This window comes from Vulpes lagopus, chromosome 8, assembly GCF_018345385.1.
Source record: "Vulpes lagopus strain Blue_001 chromosome 8, ASM1834538v1, whole genome shotgun sequence".
NCBI classification, from domain to species: Eukaryota; Metazoa; Chordata; class Mammalia; order Carnivora; family Canidae; genus Vulpes; species Vulpes lagopus.
The window spans coordinates 100,243,592-100,256,670 of NC_054831.1; the positions used below are offsets into that span (position 1 = coordinate 100,243,592).

Below are 13,079 nucleotides of genomic sequence, written 5' to 3' on the forward strand. Positions count from 1 at the left end.
AATAAAACAAACAAAACAATAGGCATTCTGACTAGGGGAAATATACATAGTATATCCCCAGTAGCTCCTCAAGGAGATGGTAAAACCTCAATGAATGGGTATAACTCTTACAGAGATTCTACCCAAAAAGTTTAGTGTTCAGGTAATCAGAGGAAACTGCCTTAAAGTTGACTTCTGTTCCTCTTACCTCTATTTAATACGTGTCAGAAATTATTTATCTATAACTCAATTAAACAACTATCTATTGTAAAAGTATTTGTATGCTAAGGGCCCTAAGCCCATACAAGTCCCTCAGGGAGTCTTTCCATCCAGCAAGAGCAATAAGGTAACTATAAACACTGTTGTAATTAAAGATCTAAAAATGATCAAATTGTTCATCTGTCCATTCAGCTACTATTTATTGAGCATATACTATATTGCAAGGCATATGCTAGGCCACAAACAGGGCATAATTCCTGCTGTATGTGTTTGTAGCCTAGGGGGCAAATACAGACAAGTAGTTAAAACTGTCTAAAGGTTCAAATGAGGGGGGGACATATGACTAATTAAGGATTATCAGAAAAGAGTTATAAAGGAGTCTTCCTAGGTGGAAATTATTTACATAAATCCACTGTTTGGCAGACTGTATTTCCCATTAATTATGGTCTTGGAGGAATTTAGAGCCTTTTTTTGGCAGGATTTTATTGCATCAGACACATCCAACTGGTTACCTGATGCCTTTTTATGTCAAATTGGAATATTTCCTAAGTTTTCTTGTGTGTCAAACATGAAGAAGTAACCAAGCTGGTTAAGAATTTGTCATTTAGAGTCAGACTACATGGGTCTATATTCTCATGTTCATAGTCCCTTAATAGTAAGTTATGTAACCTCTTACTACTATAGTTTCCATATCAGCAAAATAGGGCTAATACTATGCCTTCCCCCATAGGTTTGATTATCAGGATTAATCAAGTAACTCAGGTACTGGCATCTGGAATATAATGAGTACTTAAAGTATTAGCTATCATGGTTATCTACTTTCAAGTCTGGTACGTTTCCTAGAATTAAGAACTGGTATATACAAAAATTGATTTAAAAAGAAAATACATAGTTTAGCTTCCAAAAAGTATGATAAGAAACAACTAGACTGGGGTGCCTGGGTGACTTAGCCAGTTGGGCATCTGCCTTTGGCTCAGGTTGTGATCCCAGGGTCCTGGGATTGAATCCCATGTCCGGCTTCCTGCTCAGCAGGGAACCTGCTTCTCTCTCTCCCCCTTTGCCCCCTACTTATGCTTGCTATCTCTCTAATAAATAAAATCTAAAAAAAAAAGAAAAAAGATACAACTAGGTATCAGCAGCATTGATATTTTTTATATCCATTGAAGTCTGTCCCTTTTGTTTTCAAATGCTGTTTACTATTAGCAGTAATATATTACTTTTATTTGGATAAAAGTTTTTGTTTATTACAGGAATTTTTCAAAAATTTCCTTGAAATACTGGGTATGTTCAAAATAATTTATAAGTAGCCCTAACAGTTTCTGATACATAATGATTATTTGATAAGCTTTTTTAGAAAAAAAAAAAAATGAATGTAACAGCTACTTAGAGCTGTTAAGCTCCCTGAACTCTGGTCCTGAGACAATGGAGGGAATAAGCCTTTTATCTAAAAAGATGAGATTTGTAGTTGGATACCATTGGTTCATGAGCTAAGTAACCACAGTTGAGTAGTCATCATCCCTTCATGTTTAGAGCAAAAACGTTTTGAGATAAAGAGTTTAAGTGAAGCAAGGGTTAAGTTTCCAACTAGCTCTTAGAGGAGGGGTTAAAGGCATTCTTTATAACATGCAGGGACAGAAGTACGGTACTTAAAACTTAGATTGTCACCTAAACTAAGAGTCAGAACACTAGTTTTAGCCCAGGCTCTGCTGGAGATCCCCCTGGGAGACTGGCTGAGTAACTTGACTTACCTAAACACTCGCTTATAAACTGAGAAGGTAGATTAGATTAGAAAATCCTCAAAGTAACTTCTAGCTCTGGTGCTCTCATGAACTGATACTCCAGTAGTAAACTGATTATAGTGATGTTGACCATTCTTTTCCTCAGACCTTTTCACATATATTACCTAGTTTTATCTCCAAGATAGCTAAGATACTTTATTCTAACAGTATAACACAGGTAAGCTGTAGGCCCTCTAAGGAATCAGCAATTTGATATTTAAAGTCAAAGCCCTGGTTTCTTAACTCTTTTCACCTATCTTAGGTTAATTTCACCCTGTAGATTACATTATAGAATGAAAAGCTGGTATCGTTTATGTTTTAAATGTCCTTCCTAGCATTTCTCAGAATGCCCACCATATGAGAGACACTAGGTAAAAATCTTATTTTCTGATTAAAGCTTTAATTGAAGTCAGTAGGGCACAAGTGTGGGCCTTTTGTACCATACAGACCTAGGCTCAAATCGCAGTTTTATCATATTCTAATTTCTGTTTCCTCTTTTGGTATATGGATCCTTCATAGATAAAGCACTTAAGCATGGTGCCAACATATAGGCTTTAGTAAATGTTCTTTTTTTCCCACCATACTTCATCCCTATTCATTTAGCATGCTTTGTAGGAATTTCAGTTAATGACAGTCATCAGACTACATCATTATTATTTATGAATTATCATCCACTATATATTGAGATTTATAATAAAAGTAAAAGAACAGCCTGTACTTAGAGAAACTAAATTTTTCAAACTCCTTGTGTATTTTATTAGCCAGTTTTATGTCACTAAAATCATCCAGTCACTTATTCAATTTTTGTTTATTCAAGGGGATTCAAGCATATGAGAAATGAATGTGCTACTTCCTGTTCTGGCAACATGAACTGAGTTAGCACAGAACTTCCTTCTCCTACAAATATATAGAAATGCTGGATAAAATATGATCCAGCCCAATTTAAATACTTAGCTAAGCTTGAGAGAGAGAAATAGAGACAGAAAGACAGAGACAGAAAGTAAAGAAAAAAAGACCTAGGTACAGAAACGAAGAGGAGGCATAACCAGAGCATTATTTGGGCAAACGGATATTATAATTGCCCGAGGGAATGCTGGAACCAGATGTAGGCTCTACTTGCTAGAAGCTGGAGTTTTAATCTCAGACTTGGACAGAGATGTGGCCATGGCTCAAGAGAAATGGGAACTAGAAAAACTGTCCACCTGGTCAGGACTTAAAAACTAATTAGATACAATTAAACAAGGAATTAATGAACTGAAATATAAAACTAAGGAAATTATTCAGAGTATACTGCTGGGAAATGAAAATGAAAAATTTAAAGTGAGATAGGTAATTTTATAGTCAAACAAGTGAGAAAAACTATAGTAGTACATTATATAATAAAGATGTTTATAAAATTGCCTCATAAATTAATATCCATCACTGTCTAGCATAGGAAATATTTGTGGAGCTGGTGGCATTTATTGGTTTGATTTTTAAATGGGTAAAAACCAATCCCAGTATCTGACCTACTCTTCTGTAATAAGCATAGTTGTTAATATGAAACCACATAGCCTTTTTACTATTTATTCTAAGAATATTCTATTATTCTTTAGAGGAAGAAACTGCTCCAGATGGTGCTGTTGCAGAATACAGAAGAGAAAAGCAAAAGTATGAAGCTTTGAGGAAGCAACAGGCAAAGAAAGGAACTTCTCGGGAAGACCAGGTAACTTGACAAGCCTAAGTCCATATGTAATGCACTGCCTTTTCATTGTCTTCAAGTGTTGCTAATGAAGCCTAATTTGATTATACATCAGGAAAACATTACCTTTTAAAAATGAAAAAGGAGGGATCCCTGGGTGGCTCAGTGGTTTAATGCCTGCCTTCAGCCCAGGGCATGATCCTGAAGACCTGGGATCAAGTCCCATGTTGGGCTCCTGCATGGAGCCTGCTTCTTTCTCTCTCTGTTTCTCTTATGAATAAATAAATAAAATATTTAAAAAAATAAAATAAAAATGAAAAAGGATATGTTCGTATAGAGTGGGGTGACAGGAACCTTGACCATTCATGTTCTTTCCAGCCATTGTAGGCAAAGCCTAAAACTTTCAGGTTTCAACCTTGTACTCCCATTTCAAACATAGGAACCTTGTAAAGCCACATATTCTCAGATAGCCAGGTATCTAAATAAATATTGTGAAATGGAAAAGTGGTGATTATAAATGATCAAGAGATCTCTTCTAGCATAGCATCTCACATGCTGACTAGCCAATCTGCTCAAAATTGTACACTGCCTATAAATAAGATATTTGGTCCACTAGTTGACTTCTACTGTAAGTAATCATACAGGACTCTGCTTATTTCAAATAATCTCTGAATCTTTAAGAACTAATCAAAGAAGATTGTTAGAAATAAGAATAAAAAGAGATGGTTCAACAATTTGAAAGTCAATTTTATACATCATGTAACACTTAGCATTCAATGAAATAAATCTCCTCAGCAGCCATTCATGTTGAAAAGCTAAAGGGAAGACCAAAATCCTTTATTTTTGGTGCTGCCATACATATCTATTTGAGAACATGCCATTTTAGGTATATAAATAAAATAGGCAAAATAAAAGTAAATTAAAAAGCACAAGTCTATTTGGCTAAGTTAATCAGGGACTGCATTATAAATGACACCTAGTTACTGGTAAAAAAGGATCATTCATCAGTACTTAGCATGAAAATAATCATGGGGAAAGTTCTATAAGAAGTCAGCTATAGGAGAAATTATAAAGAACTAATCTGAGTAATTTTCAAAAGAAATGGCACATTAAATGAAATTAAGAAAAAGTACATTATTAACTTGTTTTCATGGAATCACAAAGTCCTTTGAATAGCAATAGCAGTCAGTATACTACCAAAGCTACCCTAAGGACCACTCTTAAGCATTCTTCTTTTTTGCCTCCTAGCGAATAATTATTAAGAACCATGTACTAATCAGTGTATTTGGTGGTAAACAAGGTGGACACGTATCTGTCCTCTCTGAGCTACTGGGGAAAAGAGCCAGTTAAGTAATCCCAATAAAAGAAGGTGAGCATTATGACAGGTTAAGTATAGGGAACTATATAAATACATAACAGTAAGACCTATCATGGCCTAAGAATCTGGGAAGGCTCCCCTGAAAAATGATTAGTAAGTTGAACTTTGAAGGTTGAACAGGAGATAGGTAGCCAGACAAAAGGAAGAGTATATAAGAAATATTTCATCTCTTTGCAAAAACTATAAGATATTAACTATAACAATAACATAAACTAAGAGAAAGATGAGGCTGGAGAGGTAAGCAGAAGCCAATTCATGCAAGGCATTTTTGAGCCATATTAAGAAATTTATTATATTTACCCTAAGAGCAACGGGGAGCCATTGAAAAAAGGAGGTGGCATGATCTCATTTGCAGTTTGGAAAGATCCCTCCAACCTGGCTATAGTATAGAGAACATACTGAAACCAGGACAGGAATAGAGGTACAGAGGCCAGTTGAAGAGCCTCTTCTGTGTAGATATGCATGCACAAAGTCTACAAAGGCAGGGCCTCTTCAAAACAGTTTCTGCTTGCTAGGAAGGCTCTCACAGTGCTGAAGAGCCATGCTCTAAGTAGTTGGCCATTCATTCCTTCAGCAAAAACTAGAAGACTAACTCCCCTGCAGATGCCAAACAGAAATGTCTCTATGTAAATCCTATCTTCTTTTTTTTTTTTTTTACTTGAGAGAGAAAGAACAGACATGAGAGAGAGCGCAAGTGAGGGGAGGGGCAGAGGGAGAAGCAGACTCCCCGCCTGATGTGGGGCTCCTTCCCAGGACCCCCAGGATCATGTCCTGAGCCAAAGCAAATGCTTAACCAACTGAGCCACCCAGGAGCCCCCAAATCCTATCTTCTTTACTCTGTGTTGTGCCCCGTTATTTTTGTGATGTTTGCTTCTCTGCCTAGTGTCTTCCCTTGCCTTTAGAATGCAGCTAGAGAAAATCCAATCTCGAATACAGGAGAAGCTAAGAAAAGCCAAGAGGGTGTTTTTTGTTTGTTAGAGGCCCCCTTCTCTGAGTAAATGCCAGTAGCCGGTTAATTGGCTCTTGCCACTTTCAACTCAAGGAAGAAGACCCAGGTCCCGTGTAATTTTCTAGGAAATTTAAAAATTTGATTCCACTAAGAAATCTACTTTGTTTTCATTTTCCTTTATGCCTTCAGAAAAGACATTTCCAAATGTACAAAAGTCCACCATTAAAAATTGATGGGATTTACTTTAAGCTATAGATATAGAAATATGCATATGGAGATAAATCTTATATAATATACATCAGATGTAATCTAAGCTCATACACATACACACAAAAACACCCCCAAAGCCTTGAAGGATATATACCAAAATGTCAACAATTATTATTCCTAGTGGTGGGATAATAGATATTTTTGTTTTGCTTCTCTATGTTTTCTAGTATTTCTAAATTAAGCTTTTTTTATTATAAAGCAAATACAATAAAAGTTTGTAAGCACAATAGTCTTTTTTAATGAGTGAGGTTACAAAACAAGGGATGCCTTCTTTATCTGTTAAAACTGTTTGAAGAGCTTAGTCTTTTAATTACTGCTCTGGAAACAGATCAAATATCTAAACCCTAATGCACTATAGGCAGCCCTCAGAATCCCTCTGAGGATATTCTGTAGGAATTTACAGTGCTTCCCCCAAACTCCTCTCATTCAACAGCTATGGCCATATTTTTATCTGTTGTCCATGTGGGCATTAAATTTTACAGAACTTACAAAGCATATATAAGGCACTTTCACTATCATTTTTAGCAATAACTGCCTTTGTTTTGTTTTTTGCTCCTTGCACCACCTGTCTTGACTGAGCTTAAGTTCTGGACCACCAAAATCTACTTAATTTTTTCATGAACCATGGTCTTGATGGTATTTCCTAGATAAATTATGGAGCCTAGCAATTTATTTTGACTATTTATATTTGTTGTTTGCATACTGAACTATTATTATAATACCTTTTTCCTTCTTAAATATGAATATTTTAGTACTGAATTCAATATGTCAGGATCTTAATTAGATATGCAGCTTTTTAGACAGGTAGTACTTCACCCCATTTCACAATTACATCCTTTTTTAAGTTGTAGGATAAAAAAATTTTTTCCGACTTTTATTCTCTGCTCAAATTCTGGAGTCATCTGTTGAGTTATAGCCAGGGTGCAATGTGGTTACAAAATTGTAGGCACTTGTTTGTTACCCACGAAGGACATGGAAGACAAACAAGAATCAGAGATATGTCCCCTTTTTTAAAACCTACTGAAACATGATATTTATGTACTATTTCTTTTACTTAACAATAGAATGTAATGCTTCATGAATATAATTTTTAATAATAGTGTAATAGCATAGTCACTGCTTTTTAGCAAATTTATCTAGTTCATTACTGACAGACATTTTAACATGTTCCCACTCTTCTACTTGTATGAATACTGCTGCAGTGTACATCTTTTGCATAAGCCATTTTCTGTGTTTCATATTATTTTTCTTCATGTATTCTCAGGATTGAAGTGATTGAATCAAAGGGAATTATTTAAAGTTTGTGATAAATACAAATAGCTTCTGAAAATATCACTTCCATTTATCCATCTTCCAAGAGTTACTGTGTTCATCCATTCTACCTTCCTTAAAAATGAACTTTTTACATTTTTGGAAATTTGTTCAATGACAAATAGTATTTGTTATTGGCGTTTTAGCAGCATATTTTAGTGAAGTACCTCCTTTTCTGATGGACATTAAAAATTAGCCACTAATAAGCATGCATTTTAATGTTTAAGCATCTTTTATATAAGCAAATTTATGTTCCCCAAATCAGGAAACAGTCACATATGTCTGAGAGAAAATGTCAGTGTAAGTGCAAACAGGGCATTGTCCAAGTTTGTGAATATCAGTCACTGCTGGAATTTTGTTATATTTTCCTTCAAAATTAAAAATTTATCTAAGTGCTTTATGTGTTAGTGTTTCACATTATATTTTCTACCAAACTTCAGTGTCTCTCATAAAGTCCTATTTATCTTTATCAGAAAACTTAGCAATACAATTGTTATTCCAGACCCTGGCACTGCTGAACCAGTTTAAATCTAAACTCACTCAAGCAATTGCTGAAACTCCTGAGAATGACATTTCTGAAGCAGAAGTAGAGGATGATGAAGGATGGTAAGGGCTTTTGATTCCTCTGTATTAATCGTGAACAGACAGGCTCAGAGCAGAGATGCTGTTAGGACATTCCTACTTTTTTTTTCCCTTCAGACTTCACCTTTCATCAAACCCTTGTCATCACAGGGCCTCAGCACCTTTTGACTTCATTTCACTTGAGTAAGCATTTATTGAGTGCTTGGTGTGTTCCCAGTATTGTGCTAGCCAGCAGAAAATATATAAGAAATATGTGACACTCTCCCTGTCCTAAATAACTTTCTAATATTGTGGAAAAGATAAGATCCACATTAAACAGCTAGAAACCAGCTTCAAAAGATTCTAAATCATTAATGTTTTACACTTTCCCACAAACATTTTAGGACTCAGTAATACATTTCATAATCCTACTAAGTTCCTCTTAAAATTTATGACCTACAGGATCCTAGCAATTCATACACAGTCAACTTATTTTTTTCTTTGGCTATTTTTCAGCTTTTTAAGACACTGATAAGAAATAAAGGAATTAATGACTCGTACATGTCCTATCCTTAGCACTTTATCCTATAACGGCAAAAAGAAAAAAAAAAAAAAAGGAATAAGAATCGTGCTTTCCCTTATCACACTCCTCTGTCCTCCAGTTGACTTCACATGTAGTATATTAGGACTCCCCACACCTAACTGCCCTCACCTCCCACTCCACCCTGGCTAGAACACATTGCTGCAAGCAAGCCAATGGGTCACCCCCCACATATGACTCACCCTCTGGAGCCTCTGAACTGTCACATGTGCCATTACCCCAACCCAGAATCATAGCCTCACTCCTCTCTGCCAGACAGCATCTCTCTCCTATTTCAAAACTGCTCAACACTCCCATCCTCCAGGAAACCAGTCAGCAAGATTTGTTGAGCGCTCACAAATCTAGAGGGTGGAGGAAAGAAGGCTGGGACACACACTAAAAAAGACATAAAAACACTTACTAAGAAAGCATTTAAGTAAGTAAGATTCTACAACTCTACATAACTTTAATCAAAAGGGCTGAGGGCATGACGATTAGAATGGAATGAATCCTACCTCCCCTAGGACCCTTAAGTATTTATATATTTCTCAATATATAGTTTCTGTATGATGTAGGTTATATATTTTTTTTAACCCTGAGACTTTTTTAATTGGTTTCTATTACTTTTGTGTATTTGTTTCTGCTTAAATTCAAAGTTGCTTAGAGGCAGTAGCTGGCTTCTCCCATAGTCCTCTGACAAAAGGGAAGGCTCAGTGAGTATTGATTGACCCATATAGATAAATGCACATTACATAGAGGAACTTTCTGTTTTTTATACGACTGGACAGGTTTAGTTTTATTTTGGATTCCTTGAATGTCTCAAAATATCTTTCAAATGTTTTGGGTTCAGCCACCACACAAAAAAAATGTTTTGCCAAGTCCTCTTCCCCTTATTTTTGAATCCATATGCATTTTTTAAGGAAATATGATCCATGTGTTTCTGATTCATTTACACTTAACTCATCAAGATGGTGTTTTGTAAGAGCAGTTTGATGCCCAATAAGTTTTTTTAACCTTTTTATAAGCCATTTAAGTCCTTTTTTATTGAACAGGAAAGTCACCAACAAATTTAAACCCAGAAGTTTCATTTGAAACTCATAACCCGCAGGATTCAAATTTACTTTTAACTTGGCAAGACCATTTAACTTCCCAAGGTTCTTCCTAGCCACTTGGTTCAGTATTCTCTCATTGTGAATTCCTCATTAGCTTCAGATGTCAATTAGTGCTTTTAAAATTGTCATTCTTGCTTTTGTTGTGATTTCACAGTACAATCTATGTTCTAACATCCTCATTAGAAAGTAAACAAATGGAAAAACTTTACCAGATGGTAAAATCAATGGTCAGTGATGTTGACCACTTCTCCATCTGGGGAACAAAAATAAGTGGTAAAGGAAGGGTAAATAAGGTAAGGACACATTACCGAGTCTTCAGGGGGTTCATTTCTACCCTCTATTGCAGTCTCTTAAACAGAAAGTCAGAACTGTAAACTATGTACCTACACATTTTTTGTATTTGTCTTATCCGAATTCTAATAAAATACCTTTAGTGTTCAAGGCATGACACAGAATCATACAGAATACATGGGACCTTTTTTATTGCAATATAGACTTTGAAATCTTTGTAACCTGATAAGCAGCAACATCCTTTCTGTTCATCAATACACCCATTCAACTGTATCAGGTCTCTAGTGATTTAGATCATCTCTCATAAAGTATATTCCACTCAGAAAAGAAGTCTTGTATTCAAAATGATTTATGGCAAATATTATGAGTGCATGGCATGTGCATGTGTGTTATGCATAAATTACATGGTTACCAGAGTATTTTGTAGGTCACGGTTACCGCTTTTCTAAGAAGTGAAAGTCAGCCAGTGCTGTACTACACTGTCAGGGTCTGTTATCTGAGGTAAAATGATTGCTTCTCAGACATTTTTATGTGTCCGCATGAGTGACCACACATTGAGGGATCATTTTCATTTTCTGTCAAGATAGAAACCATTACCAATTTGTTATGTTTTCTTTTACTTGGCAAACTATTCTATTCGCATTTTTGGCTGAGCTGCCGTATTGGCATGGTATACAACAGACATTTGGGTACCATTCAGCAGCATTCTCCTTTTTATGCAAAAAAAAAAAAAGTGGGGGGGAGAGAAAGAAAAGAAATATGATTCTATTGTAAACACTGTATATGGTGTTTGATAATTATTCCCAGATTTCACTGTCTAACAAGACATTTAAAGAAGTGTTATTAGTAGATCTAAGCTGAAATGCATGATAGAAATTTTTCACTCCAAATTATTAGGATTCTTCCTTTGTTGGGATATATGCTGCCAATATTTGGTGGCAGTGATGGCTCCCAGATTCCAGTGTAGCAACTAAAGTAGCCTCTTTGCCACTACATTCCTTCATCCCACAGCATCACACTCTTATAGCTTTAGAATCTTTCTTCAAGCATGGACTTCATAAAATCAATTAGATACAGGGCAGGAGTCATCGGCCAACAGATTCATATGACCATGTGGATGAAGTCCATATGCCATTTGGGGTTCGGTTAGATAAAGCTTGGTTAGCTCCCAAAAAAGTTTTGAGAGAGCTGTGTCTGACAAGATAGTAGAAAGACATAAAAAAGAAAGCCACCTGCTCCTGCAGAACAAAATCAGCTCTCCAAGGAGAGAAGAAAATTTAAATCTATGAGAATAGAGTGTGATCCTGTGATCTATGTTCCATTGAAATCTTTTCCAGATTGTTAAATCTAAGATTAACCTAATACTTTACAACAAATATACATGATAAAATAATCAACAATATAAAATATGTCTGCCTTGCTCCCTCCTTCTCTTCTCCTCTCTCTCCCCTCTACCACTTTCCATAGTACATACAGTATCCAGTATCATAAGAATTAGAGAAACACTAACAATTGCATGGTTGCCTCAAGTAAGTATTTTTATTACATAAAGGAAAGATGTTCACTGTAGCAGAACCAGAATACAGACCCCTCAAAGAAAGTAAATAAACATCACCTGTAATCCCAAACTCAACAATAAATACTATTAATTTATACCCTTCCAGATATTTTTATGCCTATACATATTGTATACAGAAATGAGATCATATACTTGCTTTTTTCCCCTTCACAGTGTACGGTAAGTACTTTTCCTTGCCATACATAACTTTATGATTAATTTTTCTATGTTTGTATTATGGCCACATAGTATTTAATTATATGATAAACCATAGTTTACTTGATCACCCCTGTGTTGGATATTTAGGCTCTTTCCAGTTTTTATAATTATATACAACACTGTAATGAACATCCATGTGTCTTCATCATTGCCATTTTTTTCCAGATCAATTCCAAAACTGGAATTTCTTAGTCAGTGGGTATGCATATTAGGTTTCTGCTAAATATTTTCAAGTGGCCCTCCCAAAATGTCACTCCAGTTTATATTCCCATGTAAATCTCATTTTTATGACTTGCTTTTAGGGCTGTTAGAATCTCAAGAATTAATTAAGGTACTTTGCAGTACTTAGGGAAAGAGAATAACATTTTAGCTTTGTACTTGTAAAGTTTTAAGAAATACAAACACAGTCTGGTTTGCTTCTGTTTTTAATAAACTGGTACAGATTTCATCATGACTCCTCAACATCCTCAGGTCTAAGTGGTTTTGTTCTTGGTTCTAAACAAATTCTCCTTCTAAGATAGATAATCTTATAGGTTAGAACTTTTGGATCTAGATTATTTTTTCGTTTGTTTTTTTCAGTTTTACTACTGCACCTGGACTTGCATCAAAAATTAGTTTGTCCATCAGTCACAATTTGTTTGTGTTAGAGATTAGAGTTCAAGAACCAAGATTTAGCATGAAGTAGATTTCAAGTGTTCCTCTGTAATTAGCATAGTGTGGGCATAACCGGTACCAGTTGTCTGAGTATCCAAAACTGTGAAAATTTAATAATGTGAATGTAAAAGTAATTTTTTTTAAAGATTTTATTTATTTATTCATGAGAGACACCGAGAGAGAGAGAGGCAGAGACATAGGCAGAGGGAGAAGCAGGCTCCATGCAGGGAGCCCGACGTGGGACTTGATCCCAGGACTCCAAGACCACGCCCTGGGCCGAAGGCAGACACTAAACCACTGAGCCATCCAGGGATCCCCCCTGTAAAAGTAATTATTGAGTGTTAGCCCCATTTAGAACCATTTAAGATACCATTGAAAGATATAGCTTCATTTCATTGGCAAAGCTTTTAACACCTTTTATATATAACACATACTATAATTTGTATATGGTTTAGTGGTGTATCAAGTAAAGGATGCAATAACTACAAATGAATATTTTAATTACAGGGATCCCTGGGTGGCGCAGCGGTTTGGCGCCT

At 35.6% G+C, this 13,079-nt stretch overlaps 1 protein-coding gene across 3 annotated transcripts in view; it reads left to right on the top strand.

Moving 5' to 3' along the window:
- The window catches only part of CWC27 (CWC27 spliceosome associated cyclophilin), a 184,957-nt gene that overhangs the window by 146,728 nt on the left and 25,150 nt on the right, over positions 1–13,079 (top strand). For 2 of the 3 annotated variants that reach the window (XM_041765647.1, XM_041765648.1), the window contains exons 12-13: positions 3,572–3,681; positions 8,068–8,171. In XM_041765647.1, coding sequence (XP_041621581.1) covers positions 3,572–3,681; positions 8,068–8,171 — 214 coding nt within the window. The remainder of the gene's footprint in view (positions 1–3,571; positions 3,682–8,067; positions 8,172–13,079) is intronic. The other variant, XM_041765649.1, reaches the window with a different exon arrangement.